Genomic DNA, 20,229 nt, shown 5'->3' with positions numbered 1-20,229 from the left:
TTTTACACATCAGTCCCTGTGAAGAAGGTGTGTCCACTATAGCAGTCAGTCCCAGTGAAGGAGGCATGGCCTCTGTACCCATCAGTCCGAGGGAAGGAGGCGTGGCCTCTGTTCCCATCAGTCCCAGGGAAGGAGGCATGGCCTCTGTACCCATCAGTCCCTGGGAAGGAGGCATGTTCTTTGTACCCATCAGTCTGAGGGACGGTGTGGCCTCTCTTCTCCTTCAGTCCTACAAAAGGATCTTTCCCAATCCTTGACATTTTGTCTATTAAAACTGAACTGTTTGTTTACTCAATCACATCCTTTCAAATTAAATAACTGACTGCTTTAAATTTGTATTTCACACATCACTATATGCATTGTATCATCTTAGAAGCAGAGATACACAAGCCTACAACAAGATACATGGGACTGTGTTCACAAAACACACCAAAAAGAAGTAAAAAAAATAAAATAAAATAAAATACACTGTTATTTTGCATTTAAATATATCACTTACACTGTGAATCCAGTTTACAATTACAACCTGATACTGGCTCCATCCAAGCTTATCCCTACTGCTTTTAGTCAGTAACAACACACCCAAAAAGTCTGCACAAAAACTATGTACTATTCACAAAAAGAGGCCAGAATCCAAGTACAATTACAATTTAGTCTGATGTCACCGTAATGCATATTCATCACACTAGCAAAAACAAGCGATGACCACTCTGAACCTCACTACCCCAAGAATGGCAAGCAAGTATCATTGAATCCAACGGAAATTGTGAGTGCACTGTAGCAAAGATAATGAGGTCTATAAAACATGAGGTAATGATGAGACTTTATCTGAAACTCATAAAAGTATGATGCTTTCTCTGGAACTCATAAAATACTCTAAAATATTAAAGCCATAATAGAAAACATTAAAACTCAGAAAAATATACACTCGATGACAGAATTGTTTTTAAATTGAATGTTGGTTAAAAATCAAACTATAACACATGGTTCTGAAATGTTAGCTGGCTGACGCCACTATTAAAAGGTAGGTTTTATTTTGATGTTCTATTAAGATTGAATTTGGAGTTTGGTCCTGAACATGGCACAGGCCTGGCTTAAATCCTTCACATTCTGTGCATTACATTACCTGTTATATTATACTATATTACCATTATATAACAAGTTACCAGTACACTAGGCAGCATGTACCTACACATTTGGCAATTTTATCAGATACAATCAGCTACAGAATTATTGGCACCCTTCTTAATTAGCTTAATTTCACACTGAAAATCTGATATGAATGACCTGAAACATAACATTTAATTAGTACAGTTATTCTAATCACATAAAAAACAAACAAACAAAAAACAAACACATACTGTATGTCAATTATTACTGTAGTGTAGCCTCCACTTCTAACCCAACAGCATTTTTTCTATAATACTTGATGAGACTGGAGCAGGTATACAGAGTAAGCAACCTGAGACAGACTCTCTCCAGATCCTTCAAAGTCCTAGATCTGCTCTCTCTCGCATGGACTCTCCTCTTCAGCTCACACATAGATTTAGAATGGCGTTTGGATCAGGGGACAGGGATGGCCATGTCTTGTGTGGATTTGAACATATTTGGATCCTGCTGGATGATCTGAAAATGACCCACTTTTGACTCCCTGAAATAGGCAGCCAGATTTTCCATAAATCCATTTATCCTGACTTTAGAAGAAAAACAGCCCAACATTTATTCTGCCACACCTTCCAAATAGTTTGGTGACATTGAGGTGGCATCTTATTGTAGATTTAGGTGTAATCTTCAGCAAATCTCCACCCATGATCCTTGAGAAAAAAAAATCCTGAGAATGTTTTTGCCTTTCTAGACATCCTTCTCACTCTAAATGGGGAAAAATACACTTCTGTCCTCTTCCAGTTAGTTTTATTACAGCTCCAGTTGTATTAAACATCTTAATGGTTGTCCTAACAATGGTTATGGGCATTTTGAATTGTGCAGCTATTTTTCTAATCATTGCCTGATTCATAAATGTCAACACACTTCGTTTTCATTTATTCACTAATCTTTCCCATGATGAATGACTAAAGGAATTTGGCCCCTGTGTTGGCTCATACGTTATATCAATTCTTATAACTTACACCCTCATGTATGTATACCCCTGTGAAACAGGAGGTAATTGATGACGTATTAGAACTTCCTAAATCTTTTTTTTTTTTAATAATAATAATAAATTAAAGTAACATATGAGTGGAAACATGCTTCAGTTATATTTTGTTTATAAAAGATCTAGGGCCACCATTATATGTGAGTTTGTTAAAAATTAAATGTCTCTTCAATTAAAGATTAGATTTCTCTTACATTTCACTGTGAGATTAAGCTAATTAACTTTTTTTTACCCATCTTTCCCAAGGGTGCCAATAACTGTAGAGCTGACTGTAAACCTATTATGTAATTGTATCAGGTATACCCATCATTTATACATTTACAATACCTGACTGTCACCCACCTGATGCTATGTAAAAACTATTGGAAACAAGCCACCATAGGGCCACCACTGAGCAGATATTATTTGGTTGGTAGATTATCGTGGTTTTTTTAGAGACCTCAATATCATTGCTGTGTGCAAAACAGTTTACCAACCAAAAACTACATCCACCCTCCTCTGGCTGTCATGCCTTCCACAGTGTCAATACGTTCTGTTTCCAGATTTAATGTAAAGTTATCTAATCCTTTTATTTGACTTTTTAGCTAAAGTACCCAGGAAGGAGGCAAAACATCTAATTAATGCTAGTACACTTAGGCAAGGGCCTGTAGCATAACATTGGGTTCATGGCAAGACCAAATGCTACAGATATTTCCTGAAAGCAGCCTGCTAGATCATTTCGTGGATCAGTATGAGACTGGGGGACAGTGAATATCTGAGAAGATAAATTAATGCCATTTCCGTGCTGGCCCTCTCACACTCAACTCTACATGAATATACATTACTTTCATTCTTTTGTCCTATGTAACTACATCAATCGCTGTAGGCATCATTGCATTGTTTCTTTGTTTCACAGTCCATGGCAGAGGTTGTTTATTGCCTGCTTTGGAATTTGAGTCAAACAACAATTTCCCATGGTGGGCATGAGATCATTTTTACATTTTGACCATTACATCTTGTTCTGAACATAGGCATGGAAGATATTAAGATGGGAAGAAGAAAAAAAACTTTATTGGAACCACATGTTTCCTGGGTATGTTACTAATTCTATAGATTCCGATGGAAATTCAGATCGGGTTTAGTCAATCCTACCAGCATGTTTGGTTTAAACTATGTTTGTTTGCTGATGTTTCCTGTCTTTCCTTGTTCAGCAGAATTGCAATGCCTGTTATATACCATTTGTTTATTATGGAATAAATGCCTCTATACATATTTCCATGAGACTACACTGTCCTTATTTGAAATGTTACTCTTCAAACTGCAGCATTTCCTGTTTAAAGACAGTTTCCAGTTTCCACAAGGTTGTAGTACATACAAATAGAAGAGAGTCATATCAGTTCAAAAACCATAAATTAGAAACAGGAAGTTTTCAGTTAACAGACATGTGGATAGTATGCATGAATAAGATGCTGTTTCAGCTGTGATCACTTGTCGTTTACATTGACGTAAATAACCGTAAACCAGATTGCTTTTTCAAGAAAGTCCCTCCTAAAACTTTGTCAGGTTCTCATTAGTCAGATCATCTGTGGTTGGTTTTGCCATGTGATGAGTGCAGCACAGAGCAATTTAGCAGCATGTGTATTTCTGCTTCCCAATCTGAGCCATAAAGATGTCCTGCCAATGTTTCGTTAATGTAACTGAAGCCCTGTGATTGGCCCGACTGCAGTACGGAACGGCCCAGATTATAATTCTCCATCTGCTATCTGATCCAGACATTCTGTGTCGCATTGTGTTTCCATATTACCGGTTTGCAAAATTTAAGCGAATTTCAGAAAATATGGCAAAAGACAACGCAAATGGACGTTTGTTTCCATGAACTACTGTTATGTTAAAGTTCTGAAAAAGACAAATATGACATCATCAAGTAGTACTAGCCAAAGGCTGGAACATAGTCACTATATTCATTATGTCATCATTTATTCCAGAATCTGTTTTCATCAGCTTTAATTGCATCATCTCTTTGTCCACATGCTTTCAGACCTCAGACATGGTTCAGAAGGTCTGATTTTCAAATCCTTGTTTTTATATACACAAAGTTTTAATAACGATAGGTCAATGGAGCCCACAGTTCAGGTCAAGACAGCCATGTTATCTCCTGAACTGGGGCAGCATACTTCAACAGATGTTTAGCAGATGTGGACTTGTTTGGTTTTATTTATTTGGGTAATACATTGGTGAGTATGTTTGCCATTAGAAACAAAAAGGAACATGGTCTTTTACATTGAGTGAGCTATGTTGGGGTGATCTGCACTACTGGCCACGGGGAATGTAATTACTTGACAATGGGGAAAAGCTTCAGAGTTTATTGGACATTTTGCACTTATAAAAACCTTAGTGACAAGAAGATGATGTAATCAATAGAGTGCCAGCAAGTGTCTGGTTATCTATGATCGTTTCTATTCTTGTAAGTTACTGAGTTGTCTAATCATAGTAAGTCTAGGTTAATGGACATAATAATCTTTAAGATAGTTTGAGATATTTCTGAGAAGCTTCATGAGTTTTACTGAAAACTGGGAATATTCTACCCATTACAAGCCTTTTTCCCACTTCTGCATTCAAGTGAAAAGGGATATTAGATTTATTTTCCACCATATTGATAACCGACTGAAACAACCACAGTGAAATAGCAATATTGATCCAACAAGAAGTGCTTAGATTAACAATGTTCCTTTGTCTGAATGGTCGATGGGTTAAACAGCTTTTATTAGCTGAGATAAAATTTATTGGAAAAGTTTAATCTAATAATTTAAAGATTTTTTTTTTTTTCACATCATCTCTTTGCCTTGTATAAGTATTCTACAGTTTGTACTGTTACCACCTGCTACAGACATGGACTTAAATGAGATAATATGTCATGAATCTACAAAAAAAAGTATCCCAAAATATTGATGTGGAGGGAAACTAATTACAATTTTCAAAATGATTCATAATTAAAAAATGTTCTCAAATGCATACGTATTCACTCATATTGCTGTGAAACCGCTAAATTAGTTCTGCGCTTTAATTAGATGTGTTGTCTAACCAACTCCGGGGTCTTCCAGATTACGTGACTCACATTAAAATAATTATGTAACTTCTGATAGCAAATGGTTGCACCAGAGCTAATTTAGGGGTTTCACAGTAAAAAAAAAATTCTAAATAATTTTGCAAACTGTAACGATTACCCCTCGCGCTAGAGCTGGAGCACGTGGCACGCTCTAAAACCCAAAGCACGAGCTCAAAGTGTGAGCGCGCACTTCCGGACTTGTTAGTGACACTGACTTTGTTCTGACACGTGTGTTTTGTTGTGATTTCGGTCCTGTCTCCGCCCCGTATTGTCATTGGTTGTTTCCCGTATGTGTCATTAGTCTCAACGGTTTTGTGTTTCACCCCTTATTATGTTTAGTATTTAAACCCCTCATGTCTCTTTGTTCATCGTGAAATATTAAGTGAGTTTTCAGAATACCAAGCCTTAGTTCAACATTTCATGTGTTATAGCGTTGATCTTATTCTCGCCCTCGTTCTTCGATTCTGTTTTGCCTCGTTTATGCCCGATTGCCAATTGCCTGACATTTGCCTGTTTATGACCACGTCTATGTTTCATGATTTGGATTTGCCTGCCTGTCTCTCATATAATAAAGCTCTTATCTGCATTTGCATCCATGCTAACCCCCATTATGTTCTGTAACGTGACACAAACTATATCGATTTCCCCCATGACAATATTATGACCCAGTATAAGGAGATGAATACTCATGCAAGGCACTGTATGGTATGGTATGTTGTCTACATTCGTATGCATAACTATTAAGAGACAAACAGTGCTGTTTGTCCTCTTAAAAGGTTTGTAACTGGAATGATCTTTGAAAGAAAAAAAAAACGTCTGTTACGGGACCAACGTAGAGCCTTCAGTGATTCTTGCAGATTCATAAACCCAGGATTCTTGGAAATTCACAAACCCACACTTAAGGGTGCTAGAAAGTACCCAAACTTGACTACCAATACGTCCTGTAATCTTTAGTATTGAAAATAGTTTTAGGTTTCTGCTGCCACAGATTCTGCTACTTCATACCATAACGTTTCAAACTGGTAATGTCATTGAACTCATTATGATCACATAACTGTCACTAGAATATAGATGCGTGAATTGATTTAAAGAGGTCATAAGTAGATGATCAGTGCTGTATCAGATACTCCTCTGTTCAGACATGGTTAACTCAAGTTTGACATATACAGTCTCCTTCACTTCTCTTTATTCAGAATGTGGACATTGTTGTACTCAGAATATTTCTTTCCCTTATGATTTGGATTTTAAGATTAGACTGCTGAATAATGTCCTGGCTAAGTTCTAGGACAGTTTAGAACAGGTTTTGCATCATCTAGATACAAGTTTGTTAATTCTTCATTGGACTGTATTATAGTGGCTCGCATAAATGCAAGGCACTTTATGCTGCTCCTGTTGTGCTTCGTTATCTGGTCTTTTGGGCATATGAGACTCCATCAGGACATTAATCCAAACTCAGCAAACCTGATGAAACTCTTCAGCTAGATAGAGAAATGTCTTCAAGATTATAATATAAGCCCAGTGGCATTGATTTACTACTTACTATTAGACCTGTGTATAGTTGTGGTGAGTTATTACCTGGCAGGACAAGGCTGAGGGTTGCACATGCGCATGATAGTGTGGGGTTTGAGTGACTCATCACAGAGTGTATCCTCCACTAGCTCCCGTTGCCCAGCCCTTACACAACGAATAACAGCCATCTGCCTGCCTGAGAGACAAAGAGATACATAATTGGAAGTCAGAAAGCATCATAGAATGCAAGGATACTCTTTGAATGATGATTTGTTGTGACTATAAAGGCGGAATAAGGCATTTCTCTTTAACTGACATCCTGTGGTTATTATAGTTTTATTGTAGTTTATGGGGACAAATTGTGTATAGCAAAAAATGGCCTATAGTGAGTAATGGTATGCCTAGAAAGAACACCTATATGGCAGCTCAAACCAATCTGGCCATTTTCCTCTGCCCTCTCCTATCAAAAAGGTGTTTCAACTCACAGAACTGTGTAAACTTTAGACACTATTGTGTGTGAAATTCCTATGAGATCAGCAGTTTATGAAATACTCAAACCAGCCCATCTGGTACCAACAACCATGCCATGATCAAAGTCACAGACATCACACATTTTCTTCATTCTGATGTTTGATGTGAACATTACACTTCAGAGTCTGTGCAATTTCTGAGCCATGTATACTGAAAATCCTATTCCTGACCCTTGCCTTGACTTTTGACTACTCTTTCTTTGGCCTTTCTGTGTTTGCCCATTGCTATCATTAACACATTGAGTTCTGGATTGCATTTTTGGCTTTGATAATAAGCATCATGCACACTGATCCTCAACCATCACCCAATTCCTGCATGTTACAACAATATTTAAAGGCACTGTAGCATTTTACACCTGTGCACACACATTTCAAGAGTATCAGGAGTCAGGATATAAGGAGTATTCAAAGCATATTTGCATCAATTTTATTTATTTTACTGGGATCACTGGAACAGTCAGCATACACACTTACCTAAAGCACAAGAGACTGAGCATGCTGTGAAACCCCTATACTCCCAAACATAGTTTTTCTTGGATTTATTCTGATTTTCCTCTGGGTGCTGTGGAGGATCTGGCAGCTTGGAGCAGTCTTCGAGGGTGCAGGATCTCTGGAGGAGAGGCTTATTCTCGCCACACTCCTCATCTGGAAGGTCCACCTCAGCCTGAGTGAAGGAGAGAAACACTCTGCACTTCACAGTGCGCTTCTGTATGCCCGTGCCACAAGACACACTGCAGGGAGACCACGGGCCGGGGATGAAGCTGAACACACACATGAGAAAAGTAACCACAATTAAAAGCATCTTAACACAGGGAATGAACTCAATCAATTAATTGAAAAGAACCAGCACTACACAGATGTTATTTGAGTGGTGGTCCACTCTCAGAAAGCTATGACACTGACATAACTGACCCTGAGTGTGTTGTGGTGCTGGTATGAGTGTATCAGGCACAGGAGCATTGATGTGGTTGTTAAACATCCCAATGTCACTGCTAGGTCGGGAAACCAACTGAAAATATCCAGCTTACAGCAGTGCTGTGGTGAGAAACTGATAAAGAAGAACTGACAAGTGTGGAACTTGATGAGTTATAGTGTCTAACTATACACCTACCAGGGGCAGCAACAAGATAAATTTGTCTAAAAAAGTGGCCCATATCAGTACACATCAGTATTCAAATACCCCAGCAATACTGATGCAACTGATGCCACTCGTACAACACACTATAATGACAGTGTCACTGCTGTGCTGAGAATGATTCACTATCCAAAAAAATCCAAGTGTCCATTTTCTGTTTGGCTTATCCTACACAGGGTTGCAGGGAGCCTGGATCCTATCTCAGGGGACTTCAAGGACAAGGCAGGGAACGCCCTGGATGAGGCGACAACCCATCACAGGGCACAATGGCACACCCATTCACGCACTACGGACAATCTGGAAATGCCAATCTGCCTACAATGCATGCCTTTGGATTGGGGAGGAAGCCGGAGCACCTGGAGGAAACCACCAAAGCATGGGGAAAGATGCAAGCTCTGCGCACACAGGGTGGTGGCCGGAATCAAACCCCCAACCCTGGAGTTGCAAAGCAAATATGCTATTTACTAAGCAACCATGCCCCCATTATCCAAGATATGTGTGTGTGTGTATATATATATATATATATATATATATATATATATATATATATATATATATATATATATATATATATATAACACAACACCGAGCAACAGCTTGACTACAGTTAATAACTGCATACTAACAAATGTGCTCCGATATGTTAAGCATACTTGACAAGATTGTCAATGTGAAAGGGTACAATGGACCTAGACAATGGACCTAGATCCACCTGGTTTAAAGCAAATGAGTATAAAGTTATTCTTATATTCATAGACCATGAACACTCACTGAACAGTGATGAGTATGAAAATGATGCTATGGAGTCAACCTGATGGAACACCTATTGGAGATATTGGAGTGATGTGTTAGACAGCACTCTCCAACACCATTGTCAAAACATGAGGCATTAGAGTATAGTTCTAGAGAATTGTAGAATTTGTGTCATTGCACACTAAAGCGGTTCTGGTGGCTCATGGTGGCCCAACATATTACTAAGAGCATTTTCCGACCTGCAGATCTGTGCATTGTTCAGAAACGGGGACTTGTTATGTTGCATATTCTCTTTGGTCCGGTTCACGTTCACAAGGCAAAATTTCAAAGCATACAGAAAGTCACATGTGAATAAACTGTCCTCTCATTGGTCAGAGTGCGCCTGATTATGTTCCAGGGTTCCACATAGCAGTCATTCATCAGGACAGATAGACAGCAGCTCTGTGAGCGTATTGTAGCTTTCTTTTTTAGCTGTAGCTATTAAAATTTATATGTTCAACAGATTGATTAAAGCCCATCTCTTTGAGACACTCACTAAACACCTTGTAAGCCTCAGTGTTTTTATGCATTTTTGAAAGTTGTACAGAAATATGTTTGTCAGACCAAATTTCAATGACGCATTTTACCTCATCATTTTTACTTTGGTCCAAGTTAAATTCATGCTGCGAGCCATTAGCAGAATTAACACGCTTTTTACATAACTTGGTTCCCATTATGCGTTACTATACAGCTTGGTTGTTGGTGCATTGGGTCAGATTGGTTTCTCATCACAAGCAAACTACTCCAGAGTGCGTTTACAATTGTTTGCATTGTTTTGGTGCAGATCTGAGCGTGACTGCCATGTTCATATACGTCTAAACAAACCAAACCAAGGGAGAAAATGCAGAAAGTTCCAAAACAAACGCTCCAAATGAGCCAGGTGTGAAAATGCCCCAAGTTACTCTTTGTTGATAGGTGTTTGACATGGTTACATTTGTCTCATAATGTATAGATTAAGTCAAGTATTACCAATTTTCTTTTAATTTGTCAAATATCTATATATGTATATAATACAAGGTTTTGTGCATGGTAATTGTAATTACAGTCATCTGAGGTATTTTTTCAATAATTTCCCAACATACATTTGAGGGAAATGTTGACATTCTTGACACTTTTAATGAATTATCATTAATCTCAGTCATTAGTTAGCATGTGTTTGCCATGCAGTTGCCTAACCACAGTGTATTCACAACCACTTCATCTTTCCATGTCCATGCACAAATTTAAGATTATATTATATAATATTTCATAGCAATATAAATCCATAATATGTAGGTCCATTAATTATAAATGTCTTTAAATAACACTTATATACACAGTGTAATCAGGACAGATATTCGATCTGGAACTATTCATTTAGCATTTTTTAAAAATTCATTCTGTCAAATAAGACCAAACACCTTACAGCCTTGAGAGCTCAAATCGGCTATACACAAACCACAGTACAATATAACCACCAATACAATATAAAGAGGAATTCTAATGAAAGAAACGTGATCTGAAAATAATGGAGGAATATGGCACTAAAATAGCTGTAATTCAGTCCAGAAAACATTATGTGCCAGAAAAGAATAGCAGGAAAACAATATTAATAGACATCACAAGGACTCCTAATGAACCACAGAATGAGTTCGCCATGCAGCATTACAGACGAGTGGAAAACAGCCTTTACGGAAAAGGGCTGCTGAAATTTAGAGCCTATCCAATTCATGTGTAACGTGATTCACTGTAGGAGAAAATGGAGAGAGTAGGACATAGAGACAGAGAAAGCAAGTTGACTGAGGAAAAGAGGTGGAGAGAGGAGACTGAGGAAGATGTTGAGAATGACAGTGAGGTGGAAAGAGAAAGACAGGAAGAGCCATGCCAGAGCCCTATCTCCCTGCAGTTTCACCTAAATCTGCAGTTGAAGATAATTTTTTTTTATTTTTTGCTCTTACTTTGTTTGGGGCATGTGTCTTAGGTGCCACATATTAACATCTGTTATATTGGATGTGTTTATTGTTTTGGCTGATATGTAGCCTTGGGTTTAATTTATACATGCGCCTCTCCATTTGCATTCACCACTATGAAAACACCTCTAACATACAAATTTTTGTCTGAACTTTTCTGCTAAAAGGTATTAAATCAAAGCAAGTCTAGTGATGTTTGCTCATGTATACATAATAGGACAGTTTTAGCCATATTTATCCAAACACAATTATGACTGTCCTATAACACTGAACGATCAGCTGTACAAATAGTGTGACCTCTGACTGGCTTCATGTATCAGAGGAAGGATGTGATGGCCTTTCACCTTCTGGGATTAGTTGCAGAGACTTAGGTAATGAAGTGGAAATTGGCAAAACTATATTTTAAGAAAACTGGGACATATTTTTCTGAATTGATTATATTAAAGGCTCTAACCTTCCATCTCTGCACAAACACCTGTTACGAGAAATCCACATATGAGAAAGCTATTTGGCAGGGTCTATGTATCATTGAGAAAATACAGTACATAATGTATTTAAATAAATGCTACAAATGAATTACTGTAAAGAAATGATCTTGTGCAAGAGGACAGAACATTGTGTCGAACAGAATGGGAGCCAGGACAGAGATTCATCAGTATGACACATCCAAGACAAGATTACTTTTCTCACATTCCTGGGCTAAAACCTATGACACATTAAATCCTGGAGTCACATGGCTGTTGTCCAGCAGTGAATTCCACACACTTGGGTCACTCTCCGATGGCGCTGATTACCGAAACAGCATCTCCCTTCCCCAGAGTCTGCTAAATTAAGCAAACACATTGACATAGCAGAAACAGGATGGGATGCCTGCTGTTGAATGATATATTACACTGAAGAATGCAATTCATGAGCAGTTATCAGGAATGCAGCAGATCTTAATTCTCCTTACACACACATACACTTAACAGCAAGCTTCCTGTGCTGCTCTCTTCTCCGAAGCCCCTAAACACTTTCATCCCACATACTTCTGTTTTATGAGTCTCTGTGACAGAAGGCTCGGTAGACCGCAGGATGTTGGAAGGTTTCATGTCGTGGCTTTTTCCAATGGTCCGGAGATGCACTGAGCTGTTTTCACTCCCTTGGCAGCTCTTAACTGAGGTACAGTTTCAGAGATGGGGCAAGGTAGCACCAACAATAGCACAATGCCTGTGAATGAAGACTACGAGCAAATTAAAAGCAAGTCCCAATTCAAACTCTGTTAGGGCCTTTGCCTTTCCACTATAAAAGAAAGCAGACAAATGATTTGTCTTGCCAGTGTAATGCAAATGATAAGGTAAGAACAACTTTGTTTTCTGAAAAGGTGTCTTGGAAATGTTAGCAGTCAGATGATGAAGGGATACACAAATGTATACTCCATGGCAATTGGTGGGAAAAAACAATGTCAGAAAAAAAAGGTACTGTACAAATACTTTTTTATGTACCTTAATTAGATTTCTCTAAAAACGTTTCTTAGATTATACTTGATGATGCCACACCAGGGCTTAGTGGTAGGCATGTTTTGCCTCGCACCTCTGGGGTTGGGGGTTTGATCCCCGCCACCGCCCTGTGTGAACAGTTTGCACGTTCTCCTCGTGCTTTGTGGTTTCCTCCAGGTACTCTGGTTTCTTCCTCCAGTCCAAAGACATACATGTAGGCTGATTGGTATTACCAAATTGCCTTTGGTGTGCGAATGGGTGTGTGAGTGTGTGTGCAATTTTGCCCTGCAATAGGTTGGCACCCCGTCCAGGGTGTAGCCCCCTTTGTGTCCCGAGTACCCTGGGATAGGCTCCAGACTCTCTGTGACCCTGTGTACAATAAGTGGTACAGCAAATGGATAGATGATGGATGGATGGACGGATTCCACCCCAGGAACAACCGTTTGTATATTAAAACCCCAGTTTACTACTGTTTTCTATAATAGTATAAATATTATACACAATAATGGCCATTCAAGGCCTGAATATTTATCAGCTAAATATACAACATGGCTGTAGCTTTAGCATTCAGCCCATAACTAAACCTGTTGAGATATTTAATATCTGCCAATGTGAGAAAAACAGGACTAAAGCAACAAAAGCTAATGGAAGAGCTGTACCACTTAGGTTGTTCCAGTTTTACTTTTTCAGGTGTTAAAAATTAAAACTCACGTTGGCTCTTCAGTGGCCACTCTGGTCTCCTCCAATTCTTGGGCTTGTTTTAGCCATGGGACTTTGGCCTCTACGGGCATACTCTCTGAAAGACCAAGATAGAGAGGTCAGCACACACAAACACATGTATATCAAAGCAATCAAATACCAAAGTACCAAATGGCAACCTCTTTTAGGACTCCATTACAATGGACACCTGTTTATCTCAACACCTGTCTGCTTTAAAAAGTAGGCCAGATCTTCACAGCTTTGAGCACAAGAGCTGCAGTAAAATGCACAAAATCTCCACTCATTAGATTTTATACTGATCCAAAGCCAGCAAAACGCTCACAAGAAAAACATGCTAAATATTTCCTGTAGATTCAAATTTATACAAATAGCTGCACTTCCAAAATTCTTACACCTCTTTTCACTGAAAAACGAGAAGCTGTTGGCAGGTGTGTTCTCAATGTAAGTGACAAATATAACACTGTCACAGGTACAGAGCTTAGTGCCAAAAATAAAGTCCCCAGAAATTATTATGAGGCTAATTTCTTTGATTTGCATATCAAGAAGCACGGTGTAAGAGGCTGATTAGACACAGTTGGAACTGAGACTGTGCTGGGGTTGAATAGAAACAGAGAAAAGTTTAACAGAAAGAGAATCATGATAGAACACCCTCACACACTGGATCAACAAATTATTCCAGTTACCATGACATCAACAAATCCCAATGGCCTCATCAACCATCTTCAAAACCCTGTACCAACAAATACCACCATTTTCAACAACCAACAGATCATCCATTTATAAACCTCAATACATCTAAGTCCAACTTTCAACAAATTCCACTGACCAATAAACACCAACATACACTGCCATATACAGATTCTACCATCTACAAATCAAAGCATCTATGAACATCAAACACAACTTTCCAAAATTCCACAATCAGCAAGCCAAACACTCAGTCTATGGCCCAAACACTGAACCCCCCACCCCCAATCTATACATCCCATTAATCCTGCTATCATCAAGTCTGACCCCCTACAATTTCAACCATTTGTCAAGTTACAATTTTCTCCCTTAACACGTTGAATCTCTAATAAATTTAACCTTCTATGAACCTCACAATCCACTACAGTACTTGCCAATAACCTTCAACATCTATTAAGCCTACCAACAAATCTCACAATCTACAAATAACACCCTCTATATCCTCAAACATCTAAAATCCCACTATCTACAACATCCACCATTAAGAAACTCTCAACCATTTACAAATTTTAACAACTATAATTTCAACCTTGTTATAATCAAACAATCTACAAATCAAAGCACCTACATACCCCAAAATCTCCAAATCCAACTTCAGATAAACTTCACAATCTATAACCCTCATAATTAGTGAACACAACTAAAATTAAACACCATTTAGAATCAACAAACCACAATGTCTAAAGACTCATAACATCTACAAATCCCATTATCTACCAAGCAACCCATTTCCAGACCCCACTATCTACAAACAACAAAACTAACCATGTACAAACCCCACAATTTAAACACTGAGTCATTAACAAACCCCAACTGCATGTTCAACAATCTACAAACTCATTTACAAATTGCATAAATTGCATATTTAACCATCAATAAACACCACAATCTGCATATCCCATCATCTACAAGGCCATCTAAAAATTCTTCAAAACTCCATTATTTGCAAATTCAATCATCTATAATATTTACCCTTGAAAAACCATCCACATCCACCCACACCGCCCAAACCCATCCCACTCTGCTCAAATTCTACTCCACATCCCACAAATCCCAATAGAATCCAAATATGTGTAATAAAACTTCACATACAAATCAAATATTCATGAAAGCAGGCATTTATTGAAGTGGGGAATGATTATCACAGTTTGTAGGGGTTACAGGGCACCAATAAAACAGACTATTTAAAACAGAGGACGTTCTGAGGTCTGAGGGTTTGGCTTTCAAGTCAAGCCTTTTAGGGATTTCTGAGTTTTGGTAATAGCAACCCCACAAACATTTGGTATAAAACTAGGCAGTCTAGATTAAAGTGATCTAGACATGTTCAAGTGTGACAGCAACTCATTTGAGATAAATGTAAAACATAAATGTATAAATGATAAAGGTTAAACAGTACTTCTATTTATACTAGTTTTATATTTTAACTATTAATATAGCGGTCACAGCACAAATGTTTAATAGATTTACAAATCAATCTCTTCTGAAGAAGTTTTAGGGAAAGCATCTGCAGGATGTTAAGAGCACAAGTAAGTAATGCAAAGGGACTGAAACAGAGTGTGCACTTGCTTAGGCCTTCAAGAATACATTTGGCAGTTCTTTTTATGAACTTGTGCAGATTATGTGATTCAGTTGTATACTCTTGAAGTGTCACACATCATTTATCTTAGAGAAGAGTCTCTCAGACTGGCATGTCTTAGCTTAAGTCTGACTCATAACATAAAGAAAAGAGCAGGCAGAGTCATGCACCAGGCTCAGTCCTATAAAATCCTTCCCACTGATATTCTTGCCGTGCTCACTGAGGAATGAAGCACTGATATCTTTCAAACATCTTCGATGCTCTGGCATTTAGACAAGCAGTAACTGAAATCTCTCTCAGTGTCATAATTAGTATTAATTCAATATTTAATATAAAGTAACTAAGTCTCAACTTTAAAGGGACTGTATGTGGATGCAAGTCCCATCATCAACACTCTGCAAATCTCAACACATATAAATTCTACAATTTACAGACTCCAGCAAATTCAAGCATATACAGTACTGTACTGTATGAATACCACTATCTACATACAAGGTCTAACATTACAAAATTGGACCACAAACCCATCCATTTCCAAATTTACCATCACCAAGCCCTACCATCTTCATGTTCAATAATGTACAAATTCAACTATCTACAAATCCCACAATCTACAAATTGAACCAACTACAAAATGCACAATCAACAAATCATATGTTCTACCTATCCAATCACCTAAAAACAAAAAATTACCAACTTAACCATTTACAAACTACAGCAACTACAAATTCAACAAATAAATGGAACCTTCTGCAAACCACACCATCAACAAGCCCCACCATCTCCATATACAATCATTTAAAAAAAAAAAAAAGCTGTCATCTACAAGCCAGAAAATATGCAAATCAATCAACCACAACTTTTATAAACCCCACAAAGAACAAAACCCACCATCTACAAATTGAATTTCATAATTATCATAATTTAGTTCATTGTAGCCTGGCTGGGGTTATGGTGTGAGGTAAGTGTGTGCAATTTCACTGTAAATAATAACAATAATTTCCAATAGAGGAAAAAGGTACAAATCATCCTCCTTTGGACTGAGGGTATTGTGTGATACCACTACTATTAATATTAATAATGTTCATGTCTGAGTGTTACCCCCCAGATTGTCATACAATAATCATGTCAACACCTTTCTGTATGCTTTCCTTTGGTGATGCAGTTTAATGAAGAAGTATGCCATAGTTCTAACCTTCAGCAAAGTATCATTCATCTTCAAAGACTTGAACCCACCATGTCTCTTGAAGTAATTTCACAATTCATTTATTATTACCTAACTGGTAAACTTTAAGTAGCCTTTCTTGCACTGCAATAAGGGCCATGTAAAATAAAGTGTGACTGAGAGGGTTAATTAAAACAGTAGACAAAATAATGATGAGGGAGACAGGAAGAATGTGACACCAAATCCACAGAGTTCACAATAAGTTAGAAAACATGTTCTCTCTCCAGTTCACAAAAAGCAATCTTTTTACAGAAATCAAAACAAAAGCATGTGCCAATGTCTTAACATCACATAAAAGGATATATGGTCTAACTCATGCAATGTTTCTCAGATGGACGAAGGCAGATCAGGTGCATAAAATTTTTGTACAAAATTGCACCAAAAGGGGATCAGAGAAGAATATGAATATGTATGTGAAATCGTTTCTGGTGTTTTTTGTGGGTTTTGCTTTTTAAACTTTACATGTGACCTTAACCAATCACTTACATTAATATTTCTTATGGTATTATTATTATTATTAGTATTATTATTATTATTATTATTATTTATCCTTTTAATTATCCTTATTGAATCAGAGTCACTGTGTCACGTATCAGGAAGCTCTGGACTCCACTTCCCATCAGCCACTGCACTACATGTCACATGACCACCTGCACCTGATTCACGTTTTGGTTAATGAGCACTCATGTGTATATATAGCCATTGTCTGCACTGATTCACTGTCTTTTGTTGTCTTAGACTCCTGTTGTTCATGTCTCTGTGTTTTGTTTATTGCCGTAGTGGTTTTCCAAGTTGTCTTAGTGTATTTGTTTCATAGTATGTTTGGTTAAATAAATGTCTTTATCTGCACCTGCTTCTGGCTCAACTCCGAATTGTGACAGAACGAAAGACCAACAATCAGGCGCAGCAGATTGCCAAGATGGATAACTGGGGCGTCAGAATGCCACCAATATTAGTGGAGTACTTTGCCACGTTGCGCCAACAGTCGCAAGCTGCGCTACAAAAGCAGCAGGACGCCAGGAATTACCTGGGCTTCAACTTACCGCCTATGTTCATGCAGGACTACGCCATGCCACGCCAACAGGAGGAGTCCAGGTACAAGGGGGAGTTTGTGTTCAGTACAGAGACCTAGCCCGGGACCGACAGGGTGACCTCAGAGCTTGAACCTGAGCCCCACGAGGTGGGCTCACCTGCTGAGCTCCAGCAAAGGGTCAGCGGGGAGGCACTAGCACCAGGCTTTGATGTCCGAGTCCCAGTCAAGTCTCAAGTCCCTAAGGTCCCAGCCAAGCCTCGCGTCCCTGAGGTCCAAATCAAGTCTCGCGTCCCTGAGTTCGCGTTCAGGCCTACTGACCCAAATGACCAAATGCCGCTCACGCCCAGCCAAGCTCCGCTCACGCCCCAGTCCGCCGACACGCACCGCCAAGCTCCGCTCACGCCCCAGTCCGCCGACACGCACCGCCAAGCTCCGCTCACGCCACAGTCCGCCGACACGCACCGCCAAGCTCCGCTCACGCCACAGTCCGCCGACACGCACCGCCAAGCTCTGCTCACGCCACAGTCCGCCGACACGCACCGCCAAGCTCCGCTCACGCCACAGTCCGCCTTGCAACACAGCCAGCAAAGTAACCTGAGCATCTGGGGCTTTCCACTGCAGGGGAGGCACACCTTGCTGCGCAGTCCAGAGGTGAAGGCTGGCCCAGAAATTTTTTTGGGGGGGGCAATGAGGACAGCAGAGCTCCAGCCTGAGGCCTACGGGGAGGTCTCAGCTGTGGAGCTCTCACCTGAGGTCAACATGGCGACCTCAGAGGGACAGGCTGAGGAGGCTGTCCCGCTGCCCTGCACAGCCGAGGAGGCTGTCCCGCCTCCCCGTTCAGCTGCGGACGTCACTCAGCCTCCCCGTTCAGCTGCGGACGTCGCTCAGCCTCCCCGTTCAGCTGCGGACGTCGCTCAGCCTCCCCGTTCAGCTGCGGACGTCGCTCAGCCTCCCCGTTCAGCTGCGGACGTCGCTCAGCCTCCCCGTTCAGCTGCGGACGTCGCTCAGCCTCCCCGTTCAGCTGCGGACGTCGCTCAGCCTCCCCGTTCAGCTGCGGACGTCGCTCAGCCTCCCCGTTCAGCTGCGGACGTCGCTCAGCCTCCCCGTTCAGCTGCGGACGTCGCTCAGCCTCCCCGTTCAGCTGCGGACGTCGCTCAGCCTCCCTGCTCCATGGCAGATAGCCTTCTCCTCTTCTGCTTCGAGGAGACCCACGCTCCTCTCCCTGGCCGCACGGAGACCCACGCTCCTCTCCCTGGCCTTACAGGGGACTTCGCTCTGCCTTCCAGTTCAGCTGGGGACGTTGTTCCGCTTTCAGGCGCCGACGAGGACGTCGCCCTGCTTCCCTGCTCCGCCGAGTACAGTGCTCTGTTTCCCTGTTCCGCCGAGTACAGTGCTCTGTTTCCCTGCTCCGCCGAGGTCGTCGCTCTGCCTCCCCGTTCAGCTGAGGTCGTCGCTCAGCCCGCCTGCTCCATGGCAACTAGCGTTTCCCCCTTCTGCTTCGAGGAGACCCACGCTCCTCTCCCTGGCCGCACGGGGGACTTCTCTCGGCCTTCCAGTTCAGCTGGGGATGTCGTGCCGCTTTCATGCTCTGCCGAGGAAATATCTCAGCCCCCCTGTGCCATTGTAGTAGCCGCCCGGCCTCCTGGTTTTGCGGGGGACATTTTCTCCAGGGGGCCAGGACCACCAGATGGAGGACGTATAATTTTGGGCGCTCCGGGAGTAGCGCCCTTGGGGGAGGGTTCTGTCACGTATCAGGAAGCTCTGGACTCCACTTCCCATCAGCCACTGCACTACATGTCACATGACCACCTGCACCTGATTCATGTTTTGGTCAATGAGCACTCGTGTGTGTGTGTGTGTGTGTGTGTATATATATATATATATATATATATATATATATATAATATAATATAATATAATATTATATTACACATTATATATGGGGAAACAATTGCAGAAAATCTATTAACTTTACCAGACCTCACACAGACCTTGGACATGGATCTGTAAAAATCTGTGGTTACAAAAGCTGTGAAGTTGATTGTTTGAAAACTGATTGTTTAATTAACTGCACAGCTTCTTATGAAGTCAACAGGATTTACTCAATATTTAAATGCTGTAATGTTCACTCTTGCGCTCTCTCAATCTCTTAATTATTATTTGTCTTTACTAGTCAGGTTGGAATAGGATCCAGAATACACAATGATTATTTAGATGATGTTATTAAGAAAGTTAGTTCACTTTGGTTAAATGGTGTAAAACACTTCTAGCTATGTATATTTCATAATTCAAAAAAGT

The 20,229-nt window shown here is 40.1% G+C and overlaps 1 protein-coding gene across 1 annotated transcript in view; it reads right to left on the bottom strand.

Annotated features, from left to right (window-relative positions):
• The window catches only part of adamtsl3 (ADAMTS-like 3), a 220,548-nt gene that overhangs the window by 39,411 nt on the left and 160,908 nt on the right, over window positions 1-20,229 (bottom strand). Inside the window, exons 15-17 of the mRNA XM_053635527.1 lie at window positions 13,342-13,426; window positions 7,751-8,037; window positions 6,813-6,942 (exon numbers count right to left, since the gene is read on the bottom strand). Of these exons, the coding sequence (XP_053491502.1) occupies window positions 6,813-6,942; window positions 7,751-8,037; window positions 13,342-13,426 (502 nt within the window). The remainder of the gene's footprint in view (window positions 1-6,812; window positions 6,943-7,750; window positions 8,038-13,341; window positions 13,427-20,229) is intronic.

Source organism: Ictalurus furcatus, chromosome 10 (assembly GCF_023375685.1).
Source record: "Ictalurus furcatus strain D&B chromosome 10, Billie_1.0, whole genome shotgun sequence".
Taxonomy (NCBI): Eukaryota; Metazoa; Chordata; class Actinopteri; order Siluriformes; family Ictaluridae; genus Ictalurus; species Ictalurus furcatus.
This window is presented reverse-complemented; position numbering and strand designations above follow the sequence as displayed.